We start from the raw sequence: 26541 nt of genomic DNA, 5'->3' as shown, positions 1-26541 counted from the left end.
TTTGTAGGCATATGAGTTTTTCCTGTCTTCCAATCCTTGTTGTAATTTCTGCTTTGTTGAGCACTTCTAAATATCCACAAGTTACTTCACTTGCCACCTTAAAGCTGTGCCACCATGTAGCCTATGGCACTGTTTTCAGTGCTTCTGTTTAAAATTACACTGAATTAAAATGGGTAAAGTATATTAAAGTTTCAGAACTGGAGCAGCTTTTGAAGCCAGGGTATCTTTTTTCCTTTTACCAAAAAATGTTCAAGTTTTTCATACCATAAATCATGCCTTAATCAGAGTTCAGAACTGTCTGTGCCTTTCAAATGCAAGCAGATACCTAGGAATGTCTGAAAGAATACACCAGTGATTTCAGAACATAGAGCACTACTATAATCCTCTATAAAAACTATTTTGGAGCTAGGAAGTGTCAGTGAGGTAAAGATTTTAAGATAAGCTTGGAAAATTTCCTATTATTTATCAATTATACAGCAAATCTTTTCACCACTAAATTAATAATATTTTGTAAAGTGCTAGAGTTTTATTTTCAGAGTTCCGCTGGGACTTGATCCATAGACAACAAAGCCAATCCAAAGGATCCCACTGATTTAAGCAAGCTCTGGAGCTAACTTCAGTGCTCTCAGCGTCAGAACACAGGCCACTAGGCAAAAGAAAGAACAGTGGTACAATTTTCACAGGGGGTCTCTAATAACTTCCCAGGTTTTCAGGTTAGGGCTTTTTCTGCTTGGAACTGGGAATGTTTGGGTGCAAGGTGAAACAGCCAGCCAAAGAACACATGATTTCATTTCAAGCAATCCAACTCAATTACTGCAGAGGGTGTGGGAAGTGATCTGTCTGTATCACTGCTGTCAGCCCAAGGGAGGATCACAGCTGATGGCCTGTGACAAGCAAAACATTTTCACAGCTATGTCTACTAGTCTATCACCAAAAAATGTTCCCCATCACTTTAGAGAAAAGGGGATTTTAAATACAGCTGTGGAAAAAAAAAAAAAGTATTTTCTCATGTAATTCCACATTTCAAACATTTTTCACTCCACATGAGTATGAAACTAAAGCTTCTTGAAGGTTTTCACCAAGAGAAAGCATGCTTTCCCTGACACTTCCAGATCAGATTCACTGTGATCTACAACCTGGTCTAAACAAGGGGTGTGAGTTTAAGCCTTTTTCTAACATAGCATGAGCACCAGGTTTCCTGGGGGTGGAGCTGTTGCATATATATGTTATCTATAAACACTCAAGCATTTTACTGCAGCCAGAACTTGATCCCAGTAGTGTTTGCGAACTTGATTGCTGTGGTTTGGGACAATTGTTTGTCCATCTTTATCTGTCCCCAGCATGGGGTCAAGATAGCTGTCCCAAACTAAGCTAAATATACTTCAGTTTGACAACCAGTCACTTAATGACAAAAGTAATTTCAGTAAAATATTCCCAACCAGTGTCAGTAATGCTCCTTTTGGAACACATTCGAAATAGCAATCAGCATGGGCAGCCTGACCTTGTCTGAAATCTGCTCAGAAGACATTTACTTAATGAGACTAGAAAGCTAGAACAGAGTCTGACGTGGCCTGTGTTCTCCACAGACGGGGGTGCTTTTTAGCTGGAGTGCCCTTTAGTAGGGGTCTGCTGGCTCCAAAGTACAGTCCCATGGTCAAGGCAGTATGGGCCATTAACACTGAGTCAGCAGGATTTAAGTACATATTGTTACATGCAAGTTGTTCTAAATATGGATTATGAAATCATTGATCCTTGGGAATTATTCTTAATATCTGCAGAATTAAGAAATGCAGACAGACATTCTGTCTCAATAACGTAAGCATAACTTTATTTACAATGTTTTTAAGTTGACTTAAGAACATGTATAGAAATAGTCTTTCTACAAACTGTTGCAGCCGCAATCCTAGGGAAAAAAAAGTAAAACAAAATATTTTTCTCTGTTTTCAAACTAGAAAGATGTCAAGCGGTTCTGAACAGCTGAGTTGCTTGTAGTACTTAGGGGAAGTGTTCATCAATATTTAGGCATGTAAACTCTGTATATTTAAGGTTCCTTTAGCATACCTTGTTTACTTTGTATGTCAGGGCATCATAAGTTTAAACATTATGCTGAGAAGGTTCAATTATCTGCTACTTGCATCACGTATCTCCAGCCCACACTTTACTGTCCAAGCTATTAACTGGAAGTTTGGAATATGACTACAGGTTAAAATGGATTTATTTGATTAATGTGTGTATACAAGTGTGGGTTCTCTTGCGAACTATTGAAGTGTTGAGTTTAATTGAGCTACAGCTGGTGCTGACTGTGTTTTCAGGGAGTAGGGATTTACTGACTGATTGACTGTCTCTCCCTTTTAACCTGGATGAAGATATGTTCAGGAAGAAGTGAAATTTCCTGATGATACAAAACCACAGGGAGAATAGAAAAAAAGAAAAGAGCAATAAACTGAATGAAAATAAGAGCAAATAAAATCAAGTAGTTTATATAAAAGGAATGAAACTAGACATGCCAGTTAGAAAATGCATGAAATCAGGGATTTTGTTTGTAAATCTCCAGTTCAGCTGGGGAGGAAGGAAGAGGGAAAAAACCAGTAAGAGCTGCTATTCCAATGACAATGCAAATCTCCTTTGGAGAGGCAGAATAAATTAAATTAATGAACTTCTAAAACCCTTCAGCTGAGAACCTCTCTCCCTTGTTGGCAGAGCTAGATACAGCTGTTCAAATGGTATCACAGAAGGAAAGCAGAAAATCAGAAAAAGAAATTTTAAAAATTTCCTTCCCTGCTCAAGAATGTCAAAAATCCTGTGCAACTTGTAATAAGTACTGCTTATCCTAAGAAAAGGCAGAGAAACCAAATGCAAATTGCCAAAGTGTAACCAAAAGTATAAAAGAGAAATAGAGCTATCCAGTTAGAAGCAAACCAAAAAAAAAAAAAAAACCCCCCCCAAAAAAAAAAACAAACCCAAAAAAAAAAAAAAAAACAAAAAAAAACAAAAAAAAACTCCACCCAAACCTCCACAGACTTCATCATCTGGAAAAGCACTGCAAAATTTAACACTTGCCCTTATTTTGCCTGGATAGAAGTTCTGGACAGTGACCCAGAAAGAGGCCACCACAAGGGCCCTTTCCAGATATTCTGGATGTGCAAAACCAACACGCCACATCCATCTTCCAACATTAACAGAGCACATCCTGCCCTTCTGTAGGTGGGAAAGTCACTTCTGTATTTCAACTTTTTCTTCTGTTTGACCTTTCCTTTTTTTCACCAGTAATGTCATTGCTGTCTTTCCATAAAATGTGATCTGTTCTTTACACGAAGGTTTAATATACCTTTTTTTTCCTCCTCTCTTGCAAGGGAGAAATAGTAATTTTTAATTGTCCTTAACATATATCTTGTTGCTGCCCACAGTTATAAATTAAGATGTTCTAGAAATGTGCTTTGTTTTCATGATTCATATTTTTATTCACTGAGAAAGAACATGTTCTATGCAAAAATAATTGAGGAAATCTAATTATTCAGAAAATCAAAGTGGTGCTGAATAATATCCCTAGTATGATTTTGCATGTACAGTCTAGGAAGCTGCAACATGAGATTTTCGAGAAGTTTCTTATTTTTTCATACTAGGATAGGAGAAGTCATAAGAACACTCTGTGCCAGGTTTGCCAGTATCTCAAAGGCTTGAAAATCTCAACTGTCATTTGACTTGACAGGTCAGGGAAGCAGATGTACTTCTAAAAACACACACGGGAGCTGGGAGCGAAGGCATGCAATGTGTGGGACTGTGATGACATTATGTCACTGAGAATTTTGTCTTTTAACTTGGATTTCAGAGCATAAACCCCTCTAGCAGGCCAATCTTAAGCTTCTCTCCCCAGTGCTGTAGCTTCTCTCCTGTTCTATAACCCTGGTTGCCAGATATATCTGCCAACAGATGGCTGATTGGAAGAACTGGCTCTTTTTTGGCACAGGGGGTCACCAAACAGGAAAGAGACATGTGCTCAATATAATACACAATAAAATGTGAAGCTTGAGCTCAAATGACAGTCTATTCCCAGTAAATGAGATCTGAAAAGTCTAAAGAATGTATTGGAAGTGTAAGATTTTTATTCACATGGTAGTCAGAACAACTGCTTAAAAAGACCTACCCTTATCCATCTCAGAGCAATTCAATGCACACTAAAAACACTAAAAAATGAGAATAATAGGAAAAAAAAACCAAAACACATCAAACCCCATAAAAATACACACACTGCCAGTAGTAACCTCTGATTGCTGACTATCACAATGGCAGAGAGAGAGATAAATTCCCTAAGTTCTTTGTTACAGTGTGCACAGTACAGTGCAGAATATTAATGAGTAGGTGCTTCTGCTGTTGACACTTCTTTAAATAGTGTCCCATGCATATGGATAGAAAAGAAACAAGTTGTGAGGAAAAGTTACTGAGAGTTCTTCCTACTTAGCAGAGTATAGAGAAGGCGTTTACAGGGTAGTATCCCCTCCTTTTTTCCTCCAAGTATAATCTGTTCCCTACACAAGAAATAAATTAGGTGTCTTTCCAGATTTTATGAAGAATATTTAGAAGGGAGATACAAGTATGGAATAAATTTAAAATATTAATGGGAAAAATAATGTAAAAACATATAACATTAACATGTTTAATTTAAAAAAAAATGTACCAAGATTGACAGCTATGGCTTCATCCTTGCAGATTTGCATGTACATTATCAAATATACCAATATACTGTATTTCCATTTTATTCCAGCAAAAGGAGATAGCCTTTGTTTTGGCCAGCAAGTCTGATACTTCTTCTGTGCTGGAGTAATTAAAAGCAAAGCCAAAAAGCTTCTAATCCTAAAAGGATGTATTGAAATCCCACAATTTTTTTATTATCTTCCTCCAAAATTTATAAATTCTGTCTTTGATAGCTTTTCTGCAAACTATTTGTGAAGCACATTCACTTGCAGAGTAATCTGGCTCCACCAAGTGACGATTGCTGTGATTGCTAGTCGACACCTGGACCTAAGAAAACACAAAAGGGTACTAAATATTAACCTAATTTGGTGACATGGGATTTTTCTGGATAGCTTTGAACTTCACTATATCATACATTTTAAATAGACTATCTTGAAGTGTAGATGGTAAGGGAAAACACTGAAGCAATGCAAGGAACTTACTTGTCCCACTGGATGATGATAAAATTTTGTCTTACAAAAGTACCCATTGGATTACTATTAGTAACTCCATCAACAACACCTGTGAGAATAATTGTAGGAGGGTAGGAGGGAGGCAGGACAGTAAATTAGTTTCCTGAAATTCATTCTACACCTTCCAGGTGCAGAGAGATAATGAGAGAAAGCCTGCTGGAGTATCAAGAATGTGTATGAATGAACTTGCTACACACAGTCCTTAATGTAAGGTCTAAGAGAACAAGCTCTGGACAGCTAAAAACAAAGTGGATGAAAATCACGGGTGTAAAGAAGATTATTATAAAATGATTTCTGCAAAACTAATTTTGAACAACAGCACATTCTGAAAGGGAAGTTTTTAAAGCACTTCAGGTGGCCAGGGAGAGACTATGAAAAGCCTGACAGTGAAACTGGAATTGCTTTGGATGCTGCCTGCATTGACTTTCTGAACCCATCCAAAGACCCTGGGCTTAAATTTTGTAGGCTCACAGGGGCATGAGAAAGTAGCTCTGCTGAAATTTGAAACTACCATGATGCAGTTGATACAGTTTAAATATCACTGTTAATCAATTGTAAATTTTACCATAAACAGCAGGATTTCCTTTATCATCATTGTTACATGCAGTAGTTATTTTTGGTGAGGAAGACTATGGAAAGGCTGAGCAAACTCAGTTTTACTTTGATTAATTCTTAACAAAAAAACCAATGCAAGGGGCCGACAGCTATTGGTAAGAATCATAAACCAACACCCATGGATGTACACACACATGGGGCATACAAACTATTATAAATTAATTTAATATATATTAACATCTTTGGATTATCATTCTCTCTGCCATAGTCCATAGCTATAAAATAATGAAGTGTTTATTTAATTTGTGTGTTCCTTTGAAAAGACTGCTTGAGGAGGAAGCCTGCTCCATGTAACAGGAGGTAACTCAGCATGCCCAAGGAAGAGAAAACCAGAGGGCACCACAAGAAGAAATAGACAGGAGATTAACAAGAATGAGCAGTCTGGCTCTAGAAAGACTGGAAAGAGATTGCAAACAGGACTACACAGAAATTTGGGCACCCAGCAGCTCAAACTTAAAGTCTGTCTGCAGTGATAGTGGACAAGAAGAGAACAATCCATAAATCTTTTTTCTGTGTGTGTCACCTCAAGTTGCCTTAAGAGTTCTTTATATTAAAAAAGTAGACATGCAACTATTTATTTAAATAAAGTTTAGCTTTTTTTAGCCCAGAATTGTTTAGATCTTTTGGGGGAGCTCATTACAAGATGAAAGCCTGAGGGATTTCACATCAGAGCGGTGTTCCACTCTGCATCTTGTCACAGGAGGGAACAGACAACCTTGCAGACCAATGAAAGGTGCTAGTGTCCTAGATCCTGGTGTTATTTTGAGGAAGTGCAAGGGGTGTGAATAAAATAGCAAGGAAAATCACCTCTGGATCTGAACTGACTCCTTTTGAAGAACACATTGAGATGCTTCTAAAAACTAGATTTTTGCTTTGATTTCTTGTTAATCTGACACTGCATCTAATGGTGGGCCGGGGGGGAATTACACATATTCTTCATGCTAAAAATCAGGGGCAAATAAAAATCTTGGGATTTTTTCCTAGGACTTTATTCCTTTGAAATTGCAGACCTTTATGACTTATGGACTTCAGTATCAATTAGAGAGAAATGCAATCTTTGGAATCCTGAAGAATTAGTGTTAGTGTTATTGTCTCTAACAAAAGCTAGCAACACCAAATTCCACTGGCCTATAAGAAGTCATCCACTCCAGAGTTAAAAATCACAGTTATCCCAAACTGTAAACTGACTGTCCAGCAAACAGCAGCTTAATAAGGAAGTAGAGAGCAATAAGCTGGTTAAAATACAATACAAATTAAAAGAAGAAAATGTAAAATCTGTGTAAAATCTTAGTAAAATCTGTGCTGAAGGCTGAACTGAAGAAAATAAATACTTAGTTGCAATATCTGGTAAATCTGATTTTAAATTGTACTTTGGTGTAAGATTTTAGGATTAAAAAAAAGCCCAAGTGAGTTTTCATGAAGCAAGAGAGAAGCTACAATAAGCCAGTACTAAGGCAGACGCATGAAAACATTTTTAGCAAAAGAATTATGGCAGCTGCAGACTCCCTCATTCCTTGCTCACTTGTAAGTACTCCAGTTGACTACAGAAAACCATTCACTAAGACCTAAACCTCTTTGCTATCAAACAATGCATAGTCTGACAAATTATATAAAAATAACAGAATTAAAATGGGTTTGCAGCTGGGTAATATGTGGTTTTTCAGTCTACAGGCAATCAGATAAAATATGGTGCGCACATTGAGATCCTATTTTATGCATAGCAGTATTTTCCTCCTATTTCTAGAACTTCTGTGTTTCTAGACCTCTTAAAAAACACATAAAAAAGAGAGGCCTAGGGTTAGCCATCACTTCTTAGCTGGCCTAATCTGATCAGTAGTATCCATATGTGTGCGTGTTGGTTTCCTTGCTGACTGGGGCAGCAGCCAGGGTATCTGATGCAGGTGCAATAGTACCTGTAGGAATTAAACTAGGAAAGCCAGATATAAGTAGCTTTATTTAAATGTATATAACAGGAACTCTGATAATCTTCTGCAACAGTCTACATCTAGTCTCCAGCACAAAAGTGGTAGAAGAGCTGTGTAGGAATGTGACTGCATGTTGAGTGGGCTTCATGTCTGCAATTTCATTTTCTCTACAGCATCTGCATAGAAAACTGTCATTTGAGCAACTCTGTTCAGATTTGTGCTTATTTCTTGGTAAACAATTACTTCAATCTAATTTATCTCATGACATTTCTATAAAACTGCTTTGTACTACAGTATTTTGAAATTTTTGTATCAGGTCTCCTCCCAGCCTTTTATTTTAGAAGTTGTTGGCTTAACTACAGTGAAAAAATTTCTGGGAACATACTGATTACATCAAAATTTGTTACATAGTAGTTTAATTACTTTTTTCCAGTAATATTCCAGCACTTATTATTTACAATCATGACAAATGCTGTGCTCTAGTTATATTGATTTAAATAGTTCAGATTGAAAGAAATTTGGTCACAGTATCTAATTTTTCAAATGTGTTTAAATTTTTAAATATTTGAATCACACAAAATAAACTAAAAGAACTATGGAACATCCATTAAACATAGCCTTTTTCAACATACTGGTTTTTTGCTTCCTCTTTCTTAATACAATCTCTAGTTCTTACCATGGCTATTGTATCTGTCTACAAATATAAAATAACAATATCATATCTTTTTATTCTGATTTTTCCAATAAAACTGAGAGAAAATATTCTGAAAGGACAGAAAACCAGATAAAATTGTGGGAATGAAAAGCTGTAACACTGGACACTACAGTAGAGTTGCAAAGCACAATAATAGAATGATAAAAGGTACCAAGATACAGAGGAACGCAAGGAGACAGAAGTGCAAAGATAACAGACCTTTGAGAATTCTGCCTCTGTTCCACTTTTCTGTCAGTCAAAAATCTTGTCATGTTTGAAGTTCACATCTGCAGCAGTTCAGCTGTCTTTCCATATCTCTTTACCACTGTCATGCCACTTACAGCTTTTGCTGGTGACAGATCTGCTTCAACTGTTGAAGTAAACATCAGGAAGTTAGTGGCAAGCTAAGCTACAGAAAGAAAACATCCTCAAACCTTGGAAGACATTTTAATGTCAGATGTTATAATGTCATTTTGTCCATACAATTATGATTTCAGTTGATCCTCATGAGTGTTTGTCATTCAAACCTTTCTTCAAAAGAAACTGCAGCCTCAGTGTGAGTAGATCTGTAATCAACAGAAGCACTGAATGACGGTTGCAGGGCATTGCTTTATTTTGGAACTGACCCCTCTTTTTTTGCCTTTGTTTTCTGTCTGGTGTTACCCACAGCATTTCCCACAAAGTATTTAAATAATAAAGCAATCCTGCTATTTTAATATGGGCAGCATACTTAGAGCAGAACTAAATGGAGTGCTGGAGGGTAATGGTGTTTGCTTCTTTGTCTATCCTTGGCTTTTACAGTTATATAACTTATTATAACCTATCTTCCCCTGTCTACCCTGTCTTGTTCTCTGTGGTGGACTAAAGTCAGTAAAAAGTGTTTGTGCAGGACCTCTTCTGAGAGAACAAAGTGTCAATCTATATCTCTGTCTCCTACCTATGAACAATGATTAGCTCTTTGAAAGTCATTCATCCATGACCCAAACCTCTGAGAGCTGACTGCAGCAATACAACCCCAGCAGGAAGGAAAATTGCTTTTCCACACTTCATAAAAATCCTCCTTAACTGAATATTCTGATCTAGAGGAAATGCTGGCTGTCAAGACATTTTTTCCGTACCCAGTACCAGAGTGCCCCAGCCAATGTGCATGCCAAATGCTGCTGTTAATTTCTTCAGTCCTCTGTCTTTCATCATGTTTTACCAGTGACTTTAGGAGCTAGCAAGCATTGTACACACAAGGCCTCAAATAAATACTTGCATGTAATGTATAAGGGTACTTGTGTTTAAAGAGAAAGGTCAGCTTTAACCCCAGGTTTACCCATGAAAACCAAGACGTTCTCCACTGACACCACAGCACCTAGAGAGAGAAGGTATGCAAGAGTGAGGAAGTTGGTGGCACCCTGTTCCAGCAGGATCAAGGATTTCAGCACTTATTATCATATGATTAATATTCACCTCTCAGATTATGGCAGGTATATTAGCATTAAGAAAGGCTACACTAAAATAGATTCTTGTATCCATGAATGAGTTTCATTCCATTATGCCTGATAGTATCATCATCACCATCACCATCATCATCATCATTATCATCAAGATCCACTATGCAGGTCATTTTTGCTTTTGTCTCTTTATGCTACAGTTCTACCAGTGGCATATTCTACTACTGAGCTATTTATCCATCAGGACAAACTGGGTAATAACTGGTGGAAAGCCACATATTTGTACAAACAGTAGAAGGAAAAGAAATAGTCAGTAAATATTCAATGGCTAAAAAAACTAAAAAAAAAAAGAAAAAACAACAAACCAAAAAAAACACCTTCAAAGCTTAAAAAGAAAAAAGTTTACTGCCTGGTAACCTTGAAGCAGTGCTAAGCTTCACTTCGATAGTGTGAGACAGAGGTTAGTAGGAGACTTAAGGATTGAAAATTTGAGCGGGAGGAGGTTGCTTCTGACTGCATGCACTGGAACTGCTGTGTACTGGAGAAAGTCAGAGTTCTGGTCTACTGACAGGTGGTACAATGATAAATTAAGGTAGGTACTCAACAGAAATGTTGAGGAAATGTTTAACATTTAATTTACACTTTTGACACGTTATCCCTCATTCCTCATTAGACCATTTAGTTTCAAGATTTCCGATTGGCACTTACATTATTGCATACTGCTATGGATTAAGACATTCTTTTGGGATTCTGGATTTTCCCTGGCATTGAAAGGAAAGATTTAGTGGCAACTCAGACATGTATAATTCAGCATGTCTAAAGTGGAAGACAGCTGTATCTGATGCATATAATTATCACTGCATATGGTTTTGTCTCTAGAATATTTCTCATAAACATATCAAGATACTTATTAATCTTTCACATCCTTACTTACATTAAACTGATTAATAATTAAAAACATTTTAGAATTAGTTAGAACACAAAGATTTATGTATATATATGCATTTAGAACAATTTAGAATACATATTTATATAAAAAAGACAGTGATACAACTAATGTAGGAATGCTGATTTATAGCCAATTAATTTTAGCTTAATGAAACCCATGTTGCCTCATGCTTCAATTAACTCAGGCTTCTTTTCCTCTTCTATTTGTGGTTTTGCTTGTAAGTAGAACAAAGTTATTTTTGAGAAAGAAAAAAAAAAGCATTGTAATTAGAAAGTGGTTATGGATAACTTAGAATAGAGAATGTAATAATAATAACATATTCCACAATAGAAATGGTCTTAACTTTAGCAACTTATGGCTGTAATTTGATATATCTTTCTGAAAAGTGAAAGAAATAGCACATAGGGACATACATTAAAAAAATAACACCCAAAAAATGCTCACAATTCTTTTTAACCTTGCTGAAGGACAAATATCAGTTATCTGGTTGTCAAAATCTTTCTAGGTCATTATTTCTACAGGATTTTCAGCTAAACTTGCTCAAGCTAGTACACCTTATTTACTCAAATATGTCTGTGCCAGCTTCTTCAAAAAATGTTTGCTGCTTTTCTATTTTCAGGAAGAAGAGTGTGCATCAGCATCCTGCAGTTCTCACACGTCAAATATTCTTAGACTCCTGTCATGATACTTCCAAGAGGATAATAGCTACAAACATCCTACTCCAAGCTGATCAGAGCTGAACAGTTTGAAGGCAGCTCACAAATGAGCCATCCAATGGCCAAGCACTGCGAGGCAGCATCAGTGTGCATGTCAGAGCAAATGAGACCAGAGCTGACTCAGCAAGACATAAATGATCTTCCCAAATCCCAAAGGTAATGGAAAGCAAGACAGTCCTGTGTGCCACTAATCAGTCTCTCTCTCTGCTAAGGGAAGGAAATACTACTGGTGTGTAAGAGCCACTTCTAAGGATATAGGACACTTGCAGGACTCATTAATTTGGTACTACACATAACAGTATACACTTTTCCTTTTGTCCACACAGTATGCACTGCATTCCATACCTTGTGATTTCCAGCTCTGCACCTCTTTGTGGTAGAGGTAGTAAAATATGTCACATTCATCCTAACTCAGCAACAGTGATGGTTAACACCAGACAGTACCAACATCACCACTGTGGTTGATGTAGGCTTGGACGTGGAGCAGCTGAAAAGAAGGGTGGGGTATTTAAGCTGGTTATCTGGAGGTTACCCAGCTGCCTGCATCAACAAAAGCCTGCTATGGGTCACCACATCATGGCTGCTCTTCTGTGCCCTACTAGTGGTCATCAAAAATGAGTAAAAAACTAAATACAGCAAGTCTAAACATCTGTTCTTATAGACTCATATGCTTCATCCTGTTATTGAAACCAGTAAGAGTTTTAAAAATATTTTCCATCGAGTACTGGATTATCAATGCCTCTCATAAGCATCCACTCAAAAAGTTAAAATTCCATTTATTTGAAGACATTGGTTTTGGTAGCAATAGAAGTAACTTACTTAAATCTGCGCAGGATAATTGATATCTGATTGTTTGCTAAGTTGGGAAAAACAACTTTCTAACTTTGAGGCCTAACAGAATGTATTGGACATCACTATGTAATTAACATCACACCCAGGCAACTCTGATAAGAAGTATCCAGAATGCCCCCAGAATCACAGCTCTGATTTCTGTAATTTGCTGTCATTATCTGAAGCAACTCTTGCCTTGTAATGCAAGACAATAAATCTAAGATGAGAGCAAATCTTTCCATACTGCAATTGCAGTCACAGCAGCAGCTGTTTTGCCGCATGAGTACACCCGCTAGAAATAAACTAATAATCCACAGCAACTCTGGCAGCAATGACAGCATCAATCTTTATAGAGGAAAATGTGAAATTGCTTACAGCAAAGATTCAGTAGAGCTAGAAAAATTCACTACTTGGAATCCTCTGCTATAAATAAGTAAAATGATACACAGGGTGTAGCCTGCAAATAATCTAATAGAAACAAAACTGGCTACAGAGATGAGACTAAAGCACAAAGGAGCACACATCAGTACCAGTGAAAATGTGATTATATATTAAAATGTGAGGATATAGAAATTCAAATACAGGAAATAAAAAATAACCTGCAGAAAGATTCGAAAGTGTTTCTAAAAGAGCTGTAACAAAATTGATGGAAACAATAGAATGAAAAAAAGGTGATGTAAGTGTAGTCAGAACAAAAAAAAATTAATAAAGAGTAGCACTTAGATAATAACAAGGAAAGCATTATTTTCTAATCAAAACAGGGTTCATTTAATCACAATCAGTGTATTTGTGTCAAGCTAATAAATGACTAATGGATAAAAGACCTTACCAGCACTGCTGGGAACTATCAATTGCTACTTGGCCAAATGCAAAACACCTGCTGCCTTTAAGCAAGACAAACTTTGTAGGGAAAGGTATTGCTTTGGGTTAGAATAGCTGTACCTAGCTGGGGAAAAAAAAAAAAAAAGCTGAAAAACAAGCCTCCAAGCCCCCAGAAGCTGAATTCAACCAGATAGTTTCATCTATGTTTAGAGACAGAGGCTCCAGGTGACCAGGTGACACAGTTTGCTGCAGCTGAGTGAAGGAGTGTGCCCAATTATGGCCTTTAAAACAGTGAGAGGCCTGAGGGATGGGGATGTGAAGCTAATCACACAAAAGCAGAAAACCAGCATTTCTACAGACTATGTAGTTCCTAATGTCCAGTATGCCTCTATTTATCTTCTGGCTTGGCAGGGGAGGGAGAGAGGGGAAGGGAAACTGAGGTGGTTTGGGGGTTTTTTGGCTGCTTGGTTGGATTTTTAAAAATCTTTGTTTTCTTCTTCCCCCAGGCCTGTGAAGTTGTGATTTGTTTTGGGAGAGTTTTTTGGGGCTGGAAGGATGGATGGGTTGATGTTAGGTTCATCAAGCAGATGAGAAAAAAGAAAAAAGCCCTTAGTGAGAACCTAAGATTGTAGGTTGGCATGGTTTTGTGTGTTACTAGTAAGTAAGTGGGTTTATAATGTGTGCAAATTGCTCATAATTTTTCATGCTGAATCCTAAAGAAAATATGGGGTATTACATGATTTCATGTCTCCAAAGGTTATTGTCACACTGCATCCAGGGCTGGGCTTGCAGGAGAACTTTACTGACAGGAATGCAACACCAACTTTAATGGTATCTATTGATGAAGCAGGAGAGTAAGTTAAATATTCATTTATACTACTGTAAAGCTACATAGACGAGGCCTTCAAGGCTGAACTGAAAAAACACAAATTACATGATTTTGCAAGGAGTGGGAAAGGATAAAAGCAGGCACATCATGGCTTCTTTCATGATCCATGAGAATTTTTCAAGTTTGAAATCAGATTGCCAAAACACATCCAAGCTGTAATGAATTAAATCAGGAATAACTGTAAGACAAAAAAAAAGTGTAGCATCTATGAAATGTTGATTTAATGGAACTGAGAATACCATTTATTCTGTTGATAAGACATCATTTAGCTGATTTTTCTTTCCTCCCATTTCTCTCAGTGGTTAATCAAGGTTCAGCACACCGTGGTAAAGACGTGCATAAGCACACAGAAGATGTAAGCTCCCTCACACTTGTCAGGAAAATCCACAAATGCCAGAGAGGTTTATGTCCAAAAAGGAGACAGAGGAGTCCTATAACTTTATTCTAATAAAGAGAGAGTCCACTTGGACACAGAGACGCAGAGTTTTCTCTCCTGAGGTTCTCAGGGGCACAGCCTGCTTTTATCCTGCACTCCCGGCCGCATCTTGCCCTCTTCCTTTGCCCATCGCTGAGGCACAAGGAGGGTACAGCCCGAACCGCCTGCGACATATCTCCCCCTTGAACCTACTACTTTATTCCAAAGTCCAGAAACTCAGGCTTGTGGTTGTCTGTTTCATAAGCCAAGCTGCCTGGGCTCTGCAACAAACCTGCTGCCAGCGATACCAATACTCATTTCAGGGACTTTAACACCCACACCTTCACCCATCAAATCATTTGTAAAGACATTGGCTTTCCTCTCGCGCTTTTCCCACACTTCACGGCCTGGCCGTGCGTAACTCTCACAGTGCAGCTCCAAAGTGTGAAAGGCTCATCCTGCCACTGCTGCAAGAAGCGGCCACAGGCAACAAAGCACCACAAATTATGGAGTTAAATAAGGAGTTTAATTAAGGAGTTTAATCTCCCGGCCCGGCCGTTTAACCCTCGGCTACCCGCCCCGCGGTTACTGACGCCCTGCCGCAGGTGGGCGGGGCCAGGCGCGGGAGCGCGCGGCGCTCGCGGCGTGACGCGATGCTCGGGGCGCACCAATGGGAGGCGGCGGCGGCTGCGTTTGAACGACGCGTAGCGGCAGGCGCGGGTGGTGCCGCCCCGCGGGGCCGAGCGGTCGCTCCTGCGCGTCCCGGGGGCCGAGCGGGGCACAGCCGGGCCCAGCCAGGCCGCGGGGGCACAGCCGGGCTGCAGGGAGAGAGGAGCTGGACGTGCGCAGAGCGGGAGAACCGAGCTGCGGAACAAGGGAAAATCCAGGCCTCTGCTGCGCCCGGATCCGTGCGGGCCGTCCCGCCTCCGCCGGGGGCTCGGACGGCCGCAGCCTGTCGGGGGAAGGGCCCGGCTCTGCGCTTCCCTTCCGAGGAGGTACGGCCGGCCGTGCGGGGTGCTGGGGCGCTGTGCCTGCGCTTAGAGGAGACCCCCGGCGAGCTCTCGGCTCCGGCGCCGGTGTTGTTTAAAGCCCTGCCCCGCCCTGCCGCGGACACCGAGCGTTTTGCAGTTCAGCCTCCGCGCGGTCGGGACAGCGGCCTCGGTGAGAATGGCCAGAGCTGCGTGTCCTTTCCTGGCTGTGGGGCTTTGCTGTGTGTGTTCCGCCGCTTAAAACTGCCCCGAGCTTTACTCGTCTGTCCCTGTGCCTTTTCCTTTAGCGTCGGGGGTGCGTGGTGCCACCCCAGCTTCGTGAGTTCCTCGCACACTCTACTTTTAAAGGTAGAAGATGGCAGAATCCTCGAGGAAGTCCTTCAAAGACAGCCTGAGCGATATAAAACAACGTATGAAAGAGAAAAGAACTCAGAAATGGTTAAGGCTGGGCAAAACTACCCAGTTCTCCACCGTAAAGGCCAAAAGAGCAAGTAAGATGCTTAAATGTCTTAGGACTTATAATTTACTTGTTTTCTTTTCAATCCCATTTGAAACACTCACTGTTGCATTGCAGAGACCACCTCCAACCAAATGAAGATCATTCAAGCAAACAACAGAGATCTGGCTCTGTCCTTGCAAGAACACAAGCTCAAACTAAGGGAAGCTGAAGCTACCATTCTTCAGCTAAGGAAAGAGTATCACATTTTGAAGGCTCAAATGTTTGACTTGCAAAGAAATCATAGGCTCCAGCAAGAACAAGCACGTGTGGAGGTATTTTTAATAATAACTATATGAGCTGGTGAAGCTGAACATGAGAATCTGTACCAATCCCTTGATAGATGTCTTTATGATCTTAAATGTTTCATAAAACATTAACTCAGTATGTTCAATGGAGGTTTTTTTTCTGACTTGGTATGCTGGTTTGGGTACCTTGACACATGGTAATGAATTTTTTTTCTCACTACTCTTTCTCATTTAGTTAAAATAAAAAAGAGTAAAGATAAAATCTTAATTATCAAAAATTAAAGTCTTATCTTCTGTAAATTTTGTAGGGAGCTTATCACATGTGAAGGCACCTGACAGAGGTTTCTTCAGATTTTGGTTATAATGCTGATGAGTTTGTAGTTGATATTAGAGGATGATAGTAACAGTGTTACTGTCCTTCCTTTGTCCATTAGAACCGACTGTCAGCCTTGAATGAGATAATTTCCAAAGTCTCTCAGAATTTACTGGACTCAGTCGCTCTCCTTGGCCCAGCAAAGGACTTGTGTTCCACAGATGTAGTAAGTGCCTTTTTGTCTTGAGGAGCAGGACTTCTCTTTCTGATGGCCTTCACTTCTTCCACCACAGCTGCACATAGATTTTTAGATCTGAGCCCTAGTTCAGAGCAAGGACTAGTCCCACAGTTCCCAGCATCCCGGGGTGCACACTGTGGGGGTGTCTCAGTAAGTGATAAGTGGGACTGAGGCTCTGCTAGGCAGTGGTTGGAGCACCCTGATTTTCTGGGGTTTCATGCACAGCTCCTTCCCCTGTCTGCTGGCTGTAGGATTGAGCTGGGGATGAATGTGCTGATGTGCAGAGGCTGAGAAGGTGGCTAGCTAACACCCACAGCACTTGGTATTAGCTAGACAGAAAGACAGTCAAGAGTCTCTTTGGTGCTTTTGGGGTAGCTTGGCTGTTGTGTAAAATTTGTCGATGGTGCAAACTTGTTTCAGCCATATAATCACAGTAAGATTTATTTTGTTGACAGAATCAAAGAGTGCTCTCTTCAGGTCCTGGAAACGGTTGCAGTGTCACAGGACCAACACATTCAATGTAAGTATCATTGATTAATGCCTGGCTATCTTTGGAAAAATCTGTTACAGGAAGTTTAATTTTCTGACTGGAAAAAGGGAAGCAACCCAGTGTAATGAAAACTGTTCCTTGTGTTAAACTTCATTGCTGTTCAGTAAATACTACCTTTGGTATTTTCTCTAGAGGACCTCTAAAGTGTGTTCTTGAAGACAGTCCTGTCCTTCCAAGTGGGATGGAAGCTAGTGGTGACAGAAATTCTGTGGCAAAGATCTGTGTGGAATCTGACAGTGACATTTCCTTTACCAAAATAATTCCGAGTGAAGGTAACTAAATCAAAGTATCAGACATTGCTCTATTTTTGAATTAGGAAAACAATGTGTGAGTATAAGTTTTTAAAAATTGCTGCTTTTAAAGGAACTGATAAGTATCTTTCTGCTTCTTGTCATAAAGGGCAAATACTAATGCTGTCCACTGCTAAACTGTTTAAATGAAGATGTCCAGCAAAATGGGGAGGAATTTGAAACTGCTTTATCTTCTCTATAGCTGCAGTCCAGTTTCATTATCTATCAAACAGTTCAACCAAGTAAAATTGCCTTTATACAGTCATTAGCATTTATGAAATCAATAAAAACTTGTTAACAAAGCAAAATACTCAGGAAAATGAATGATCTGTAAATAACCTTTCCAAAAGGAACAGTTTAGAGGAAAATACCAGTGTTATATTACCTAACTGCTTTCTGCATGGAAGCCATATTAAGCAGAGCTTATCTCAATTGCCAAGTCCTAGTTTATAAAAATCTGTGGAGAAAACCCAGAGAATAGTCTGAATTTTTGACAGGTTCAGAATTTTTGCAGGTTTTTCTGTTTGCCTTTAATATGACATTTTCCCTTCAATTACAAGGACAGCCATCTGATTTTCATCTGAACAGCACAGAGCCAGAGCTGGAAAATATTTCTTCTTGTGTAAAGTTTGGATGTGGTAGCGTGTTACCAAAAAGTGTATCCACCAGACGTCACTTTTCAGTGATGAGGAACCCTGATGTAATTTGTACTGATGTCTTGGACTGTTTAGAAGCACCTGATTCAGTAAAAGAACTTTCTGAACAGGATGAAATTAGGCTTGAGCAAAGTCTAGAGAAGTGTGCTACAGAAAATACAAAGGCAGCTGTTCCTCACTTGAATGAAAGCAAGGTTGATTCAGAGCTGGTGTTGAGGCAGAAAACTTCTGAAACTGCACAGTTCAAATTGAAACGTAATTCTGATCTTAAACAACCAGAGTGTAAAAGCAGAAAAAACCCTCAACGAAGGAAAGAAAAGCATCAGAAAGGAAAACTGGAATGGCCACTTACTTCCCAACAAAGACCAGGAAAACTGGGTAAAGAGGCTTGTAAAGAAAAGCAGAATTTCGTGGGTGGCATCAGTGATGCTTATGACTTTCATTTGGAAGAGAGTGTCCATCTTACACCTTTTCGACAAAACAAGGTGAACAACAGTGATACTGAAGTGGAGGATGAAGAAGACTCAGCTGAAACCAATACCCTTGAGTCAAGCAGTACTGCAGGGGACTCAGATGACAGCCTCTATGAGCCTTACAAGGGTAAATCAAAGAAAAGGCAAAGTTCAATGGATGAGAGCCCTAAGTCACCAATCCATCCAAGGCCAAGGTCTAAAAGATGTTTGGCACAGCGTGAGCAGAAGCTCTGTCATGAAGAAGAGACTAAGACTGAAAACAAATCAAGTGATAAGTCCATTAGTAAGTACAGAAAGTGTTCTGTAATTGGTTTTGTTTTCTTGAAAGATAACATTGCTTAGGAGATTTAGTTTTTTTTTATTTTAGTGTGTTTTTTTTTTTTAATAGCAACTAAAAGAGTAATGTTTTAAGAATTAGTTAGATTTTCTTTAAAGCTTGCTTATCTGAATGAACTGAACTTTTCCTAATTTCTTCACAGAGCAGCCTCCTGAGCCATCTCGTGGGCATCTCTGTGATGTTACCAACACAGCTGCAGTGCTCCCCAGCACTGGGGATGCAGAAATTGTCCCTGAAGGGGAAGGACCTCAGTCCCCAAAACGCAAGAGGCGAAGCTGTAGTGTTACTGTGAGCTACAAAGAACCAAGTATTGTAGCGTAAGTGTCTTGACTTTTCAGTTTGACATAAAGTTCATGATGTTCTATCCAATAGAGGATTTTAAAAGCTTATTTAGATCTTGAAAACAAGACCTTAAAAAATGAGCTCAAAGAACTCAAATTCTAAAGTTAATAATACAGCCTATTTCGTGTGAAATGGACCTTACTAGCTAAAAGTTATTGTTTTGAGTGATGTAGGGAACAGAACTCATTTTGACTTTTTTTTTTCTTTCAAACAGGAAACTCAGGAGAGGAGATCCATTTACAGATACAAAGTTCCTGTGTTCTCCAATTTTCAAGCTGAAAAAAGACATTAAGCGACATTCTCATAAGACTCTATGAAAATATCCAGTGAGAAATTGGTTAGTTGTCTTTGAGGTCCTCAGCAAAACCATGCTTCTGCCATGAAGAAAATAATTTCATTTCAAAATACTTCATACTTTCCTGGATGAAGTATTTTGTTGCACAATATGTTATATAAATATGTAAATATTTGTGTGTCTAGTATTAAAGATATCAGATTAAGGGGGCCTGGATTTATTTTAGTGACTTATTTTTAATGATACAGATTGATTACTTTTAGAACTAAAGTGATTCTATTCAAGCTCCTTTTGAACAGATCTGGGAGTATATGGGAAATCTCTGATGGATAAGATGGTGAATGTCATTGTATGGGTGAACTTTAGGCACTTCAAATGTTTTGAGCAGCAAGTATTTTTAATAACTGTACAGATCTTGTTTATGTGATGGCTGTAGTTTCATGTAGAATCTTACAATAAACATCTTAGTCTTTTGAAACAGCTCTGAGTGAATTCTGTTCTTTTGGCAGTTTCCAGAGTTGCTCCAAGGACAATAATGTCAGCAGTGGGCATTACAGGCCTGTGTATTCTGTCCCCATCTTACGTGGTGGCATAAGCACTGTTTAGAAGCAATTGTGCAGCTGCCATTTGATACTGTAGCTGCAGCTCTCAAAAGCAGCAATTTAGGCTTAGTTGGTCCTGCATTGAGTGAGTGCAAGTTAGTGTCAACTAGACAGAAACAAAGCAAATTTCTCCTGGTGAAGAAGGCTCCACTTGGATCCCAGCTGTTGTGGGACATTCATAACAGTTTATAATAATTTTGTCCCTGCTTTGCCCAGTGCCTTTCCCAGAGGAAGAGTGCCACATTTAAGCTTGTGCTATTTGGTGCCACACTAGGCTGCATATGAGAACAACAGTGTTTTCAACTGTTCACCACTCAAACTACTTCCACTTTGCTTGAGACACACTGAAGTAGTAATAGGTTTGTGAATACCCAGAAGAAAGCTACATTCTAAACATCTGCTGGGAAAAAAAAGAAACTACATGCTCTTCCTTTGTTTTGTAAGTCTGCCTGTCCCACTTCAATAGGTGCAAGATCTCTCCCTTTCAGTAGTAAAACTGTTACTTACTATTTTATGTGTAGCTTCTTCCATGGCTCTCAGTACTACTAATATTAGCTTCAGCTACTAAGCATTTGAAAATAGTCATTCACAACACAGCCTTTGGATGTTTGAATGGAAACTTTGCTTTACCTTTGTATCCTAAAATTCTAGCCACAAGGCCTCACCATCTCAGGCTGGAATTCTAGGACTACAGGAACGTAAGCAGAGTGGTTGAACTATAGTGTTAGAGCCTCATCCTAATAATGCCAAGGTTGTGGGTCCTATCCCTGTATCAGCCATTCGTGTTAGAGGTGCACTTAATGATCCTTGAGGGTGTTCTGTCAACCCCAGGTGCTCTTTAAGGAGACAAATCTGCAACAGCTATTTTAGCAGGGAGAGGAAAAAGGATAGGGTCGTTGTAGAGCAACCCAAGGCAGGTGTTGTGGGTCTGGGTAGTTTTTTTCTTACTGGAGCAAGCTTTAAAAATTGAAGCGATGTAGTACCAAGTAATGAAAAAAAGAGACCAAAATAAGTAGGGTTTTGTACATATATAATTTAAAACTATTCTGTACCAGTACAATATATTAATTTGACAAATGTAAAGTTCATCAGCTGTTAAAGCATTTGCAAAACCACATATCCTACCATAACTTTATTGCACAGTATCTATGAAAATATTAATTCTTAAATTAGAAAACACGTTTCAATATAGAAGAGACAATCTGATTGAAAGACGATAAGAAAATCTACTCTGAAAATAACAAAAATTCACAGGTTACCAAGCTTAACAGGTGCATCTGTAGGCCCAATCTACAAAACAGGTCTTTAGTATCCTGTTCTGGCTATTAAAGAAAAAGTACTCACTGTACCTTTGTTATAGATCCCAATGTAGGTCAGACTAAATTCATACAAAACACGATGGCAAGTCCAGCATTAACATTTTGAATACCTTGGGTACCACATTTACTACTTCTAGATAGTTCCTGACATCTCCTTGCTGAATTGATCTGTGATCTAACATTGCACAGGCATTTTGCAGGAATAGATTCTTTGACACAGCACAGCATTGGTTTTCTCTCTCATAACTTGAATTTTACCAGTATAACATCTGTAAATATAAAACACGAAGAATGAAAGTTTAATCTGTTTTTCACAAAAGCAGTTATAACTTACAAATTCTAATTAGAAAACGTCAAGGGACAGCTTTTTGGCCTGTACTGATCTCCATTAAGGATTTAAGTGTACCTCTTAAAAGTAGTGTAAGCAGCAAAATGTATATATATTTTATGTATATATGAGTGTGTGTTCCTTTGGAAGGTATACTAAGAGCTGTAAAATGTTAATATGTTCCTGGGTCTAAATAATCACAGTTAATATGCATTTACAATAAAGCTTGGTAGAAAATCCAGTTTACCACAGAGCCAAGTATCTAAGCTCAAAGCTGTCCTATGTTGTCTTCCTTTGTGTACAATAGTCTTATTTCTGCTGAACAACCTAAAGAATTTAGTAGTGAGGAGTAGTAAGCAGGGTGGATCATGAAGTGCACAAAACCTTAACTCTACTGAGCCAATTAGAATTGTCTAGTAGATGCAAAGTAGTCTCTAAAGTTATTTTGGGTACTTATGTCCTGCATAAGCCAAGTCACTATGACGTTGCGCATCTAGCCAGATTTTTTTTTTCTTTTTTCTTTTTTTTTTTTTTTTAAGAGTGGTTATGAGATTACAATTTGCAGGTAAAATATTTATCAAAACTGAAAATTAATAGAAAAACTTGCATCTATCAAAGATCACAGGCAGTCCTTTTTCAGAACTGACTGCTCTTCTCTCACAGCTTCTCAACCAGCTGAGTGTTTCTTTTAAAAAATAATATCTTATAAAAAGATTCTACAAAGAAACAAGTGTTTCAGAACCCCCCCACACCTGTTGTTTTCCCTTACAATTTTCTTTTTTACTGGAAAAAATAATAAAACTTTATCAAATAGGTACTGCATTAGGTAAGCTATAACATCTGTTGTCTGGGAATTTTCTTCATCTTCCCAAACATGTGCAACTTCCCCCATGTTTGTGGGGTTTCTGAGGCTGTAGCTGATAAACTTATTAGGAACATAAGGTAATCGGCACACAAAAGAAATATTCCGTAATTAAATACATTATAAAGCATTTTAATAAAATAATTTTTGTAACTTCAGTATAATACATGTTTGCAAAACTAAAAGGGTTTTTAAAAGTGCTAAGTATTAAACAGAAGTTTCTTAAAAGTCCACAACTCATATATAGAACGGCTTTCCCTGTCCATAACATAGGCACACTATTTGGTTGTAAAAAAGACAGTGTCACTTGTCAATTAATCCAGCTTCTTTAATTTTTGTGTAGAAGAATTTCTCCAGTATATTGGCACATTTGTAGTATTCACTCTCGGGGGGGTTGTACTCTCTGCAGTTTGTAAAGACTCGCTGCAAGTCTGCCATGAACAATTTCTTAGACACGTAGTACCTGTTCTTGAGGCGCTCACTCATTGTTTTGAGATCTGCACAGAAGAAAAATAGATTAACAGCGTTGGATTCAAATACGTTTTTTGTGCAGTGTCCCTTCAGACTGATTTGCCATTTAACATGAACTGGCAAAGCTAGGATTTGGAATGGAAATTGCCTTCGTCTCAGGCAGGGTCTGTATTTTAGCTTCAAAAGTAAGTGAGCTGCTGGAACTAAGCAATACTTCACCGTAAGGATGAATTTATGTAGCATTTATTTTTAATTCTTTAAAACATTAAAGCTGTTTTTGTTCTGTTCTCATACTTAGAGCTCTGAGTTTTCTGTGTTTATTAGATGTCCCTAATCCTCTTCTGACTGTCCTGAGACAACCTGTTCTCAGCTCTGCTGGAGGAGGCCTTAGGGGTATATGGGCAAAGAATTCAAACATCACAAAACATGTACGTTAAACTAAAATCCTTACTGCTGTGCAAACACAGCAGAGAAGATACATTGGTCTGTCTACACTACAAGCAGGATTTGTAGCCTTGAAAAAAGATAAAATTTGTTCTACGCTCTACATATATTTTTATTACCTCTTCAGAGTTTATAGTTGTATATCCTTTTTAAGAACCATGTGAGAACTGATCTCCCCTGCTTTCAGAGCATCATGCAAAACATTTACTTACAGAACATTCTTTAAGAAGTGTTCTCCTTTAAGAAGTGTTCTCCTTTATACTAAAATCAGTCATCCATAAAATATGTAAATCATCTGTGTTCTCCATATAGTCACTTTTCACTTTCCCAGTAATTCTCATCAAGCATTTAAAAATTTTGTCTACATTACAAGTGTTCTAGGAGTGAGTACAGGAATAGAAGTAGTGGGAGGTGTGCTGGATGCCTTGGCTTTTCTCACCTCAGATGCTCTAACTAGTTTTCAGCAATGTTTGAGCCAGGCATCAACAGCACCTTTGTGAATCTGAAACAGAAGTAGCTGAATTGAAGAGGACTTAATGTCAATGAGTATTGCAAGGACACCAGAGACCAAAGACCTCCAATGCAAAGGAATTAAAATTTTTAACTTCAGATTTTAAAATATGGTTGTATTTTTGTTTTGGTAATGGTTTCGGGGGTTTTGGGGGGTGGGTTGGGTTTTTTTAAGGGGAATTTGAATTTATTAAAGGAGAAGAAACACTTTCAAATTTACAGGATGGGATTATTCAAGGGAAGTTTAATGGACGCTCTCAAATACTTTTTCTAATGGTACAGAACCTGCTACTCCCTAGTTTTGCACAGTATTTTGCAAAAGTAAAGGCTCGTTCAGCTCCCATTAAGTCTGAAATTCAGGTGCCTATACCTAAAGTAGATATCCATAGACTAATTATAGCACCCAGCTGAGAAGGCTGTTCAGCTTGCCCTGAAGAAAATGTTGCCTGGCTAGAGAGTTAAGCCGTCGTCCTCTAAGCACAGTCAAAGTTTGGTTCCATCTGTCACTCAGCCATACAGCTTTTGAATGGCAGATGAAAAGGAGAAAAAAACCCAAAGAATTTTGCTTGATACAGCACCTGAAGAGCACTTAAAACAGGGTAAAAAAGCATTTGTACATGAGAACTGACCTTAGGAGGTAGTAAAAAAAAATTACAGCCATGCATCTCAAAAATTGTACCATTTAGTCTGTATACAAACATAAATGCAACTGTTCTATCTTGTCTGAACAACTTTTTACAGTATCAGCATGCTAGCAGGGAGAGCAGAAAGAAATCTGAATTTATCACAAATCAAGGCACAGTTTAGTCATGCTGGGTTCCTTAGCTGAAAAAAAACAAAGCAAAACTAAACCAAAGACCTCAGCTCAATCCCCAAAGTAAACTGCTGCCCCTACCTCTACTGTAATGCATCTGAACAAGGAAAGGACAGACAACATTCCTACTTTGAGTTTGCCAACTTAGGTAAGTTATTTGTAACCACTGTTCAGATTAAACAGATTTCTGAGCTAGACCTCTCAGAAAAGCAGACAGAGAAAACTCTGCCACAGAAGGGAATTCACATTCTTTTTCTTCATTGCTAGAAAATAAATTTGTGTTGGGGGTACAGGAAGCCAGCAATTGGTTTATAAAGTATATATACATCTGCTATTTGGGAATGGTAATTTGAATATTAAAAAATAATTAAACTAAATTGATAGACATGGGCTTGGAGCCCATGCACAAAGCAACATGAACAAATACTTTTATTCTCTGAGAAACAGATAGCTAATAGCCTGCCATGAACCTGTATTTCATTCTCTAATGATATTAAAGGGTTCAGAAACTGAAATCAAAATTATAGAGGTGAGTATTGCACAAATGAGGAAGGAGTGCCAGAATTCAGATTTTAAATCTGGTACAGTACAAATCAAGCATTCTTTTAGAGAATCACTGAATTATCATTGAAATTATGTGTCCCAGAAGTCAAAAGCTGGGTCATAAGAGAAGCAGTCAAAAGAAAAACATTAGCAGTTGTGTGCTTCCCTTTGCAAGCAATGCTACACAAAAAATAGCTGTGTTACTTAGAAGTAAAAATAAATAAAGAAATAAATGTAACACCTCAGAAAACTGTGGCAGATCTAAAAGAGAAAGATAAAAGCTTAAAATTAGTTGCATGAAGCATTTTCCTAAACTTAAATTGGAGCAAAGTATTAAGACTTACTTAGAAAACCCCGTGACCTTTGAAAATATTTTCTCTATATGATTTAGAAATCTTGAATCTGTATTTCAAAGCAACTCAAATGCTCAGGTGTTCCTGAAAGTTTGCCTTGCCTTCAGGTTTTTTAACAAATGAGTGGGATCTGCAATGACCAGTTACCACACACAGGAATATATCCCTACAATTCACCTGCACCAGCTGAGTCCTGAAAGCTTCCAGCTGACTGCACCATTTAAGAGCTTGTTAAGAGTTCTCTAGGGCACACTGAGATTTCAGATAGGTACACCACACATGTTTCACAGAGGTCACAGAGCACTCATCAATTTCAAACAACAGCATCACACTCTTGACACTTCACAGCTGCAAGGTATTCAGCTGCAAGTAACATATATCTTTTACCATAAAACAATCAGATTAAAATTTATCTGCTATGTCTGCAGCTATAATGATTTTTAAACTCTACTTAAAAAATGTTAATGGCATTACCCATGGGAAACCTTATAACTTCATAATATCCAGGAGCTTCTGTTCTCTTCACGGGTTCCATGAAGGGCCAAGCGCTTTGATGGCTCTTTGGTAAA

General features: G+C 38.5%; 2 protein-coding genes across 4 annotated transcripts in view; one reads left to right on the top strand and one right to left on the bottom strand.

Annotated features, from left to right (window-relative positions):
- Positions 1-15262: 15262 nt before the first annotated feature.
- Positions 15263-20154, top strand: SGO1 (shugoshin 1). Of its 3 annotated transcripts, none has more exons than XM_058814190.1 (9): positions 15263-15494; positions 15776-15979; positions 16063-16259; positions 16667-16771; positions 17239-17303; positions 17466-17605; positions 18184-19035; positions 19232-19406; positions 19646-20154. In XM_058814190.1, the coding sequence occupies exons 2-9, from the start codon at positions 15844-15846 to the stop codon at positions 19746-19748; spliced, it is 1773 nt and encodes a 590-aa protein (XP_058670173.1). In that variant the 5' UTR covers positions 15263-15494; positions 15776-15843; the 3' UTR covers positions 19749-20154. The 3 variants fall into 3 exon arrangements, with proteins under 3 accessions (XP_058670173.1, XP_058670164.1, XP_058670179.1); XM_058814181.1 differs by having other exon boundaries at positions 15328-15660; XM_058814196.1 differs by lacking the exon at positions 15263-15494 and having other exon boundaries at positions 15748-15979.
- A 1187-nt stretch (positions 20155-21341) lies between these two features.
- The window catches only part of KAT2B (lysine acetyltransferase 2B), a 40450-nt gene continuing 35250 nt past the window's right edge, over positions 21342-26541 (bottom strand). The window contains exons 17-18 of the mRNA XM_058820453.1: positions 26447-26531; positions 21342-23334 (exon numbers count right to left, since the gene is read on the bottom strand). Coding sequence (XP_058676436.1) covers positions 23141-23334; positions 26447-26531 — 279 coding nt within the window. The 3' untranslated portion in view covers positions 21342-23140. The remainder of the gene's footprint in view (positions 23335-26446; positions 26532-26541) is intronic.

Source organism: Ammospiza caudacuta, chromosome 1, assembly GCF_027887145.1.
Source record: "Ammospiza caudacuta isolate bAmmCau1 chromosome 1, bAmmCau1.pri, whole genome shotgun sequence".
In the NCBI taxonomy this organism is placed as follows: domain Eukaryota; kingdom Metazoa; phylum Chordata; class Aves; order Passeriformes; family Passerellidae; genus Ammospiza; species Ammospiza caudacuta.
Note: the sequence above shows the minus strand (reverse complement) of the source record. Positions and strands in the feature narration are given on the sequence as shown.

Coding starts and splice junctions, on each gene's coding strand:
- SGO1 (XM_058814190.1), top strand. CDS start 15,844: ATGGCAGAATCCTCGAGGAAGTCCTTCAAAGACAGCCTGAGCGATATA. Junction 15,980..16,062: donor CGTAAAGGCCAAAAGAGCAA/GTAAGATGCTTA, acceptor GTTGCATTGCAG/AGACCACCTCCAACCAAATG. Junction 19,407..19,645: donor AAAGAACCAAGTATTGTAGC/GTAAGTGTCTTG, acceptor TCTTTCAAACAG/GAAACTCAGGAGAGGAGATC.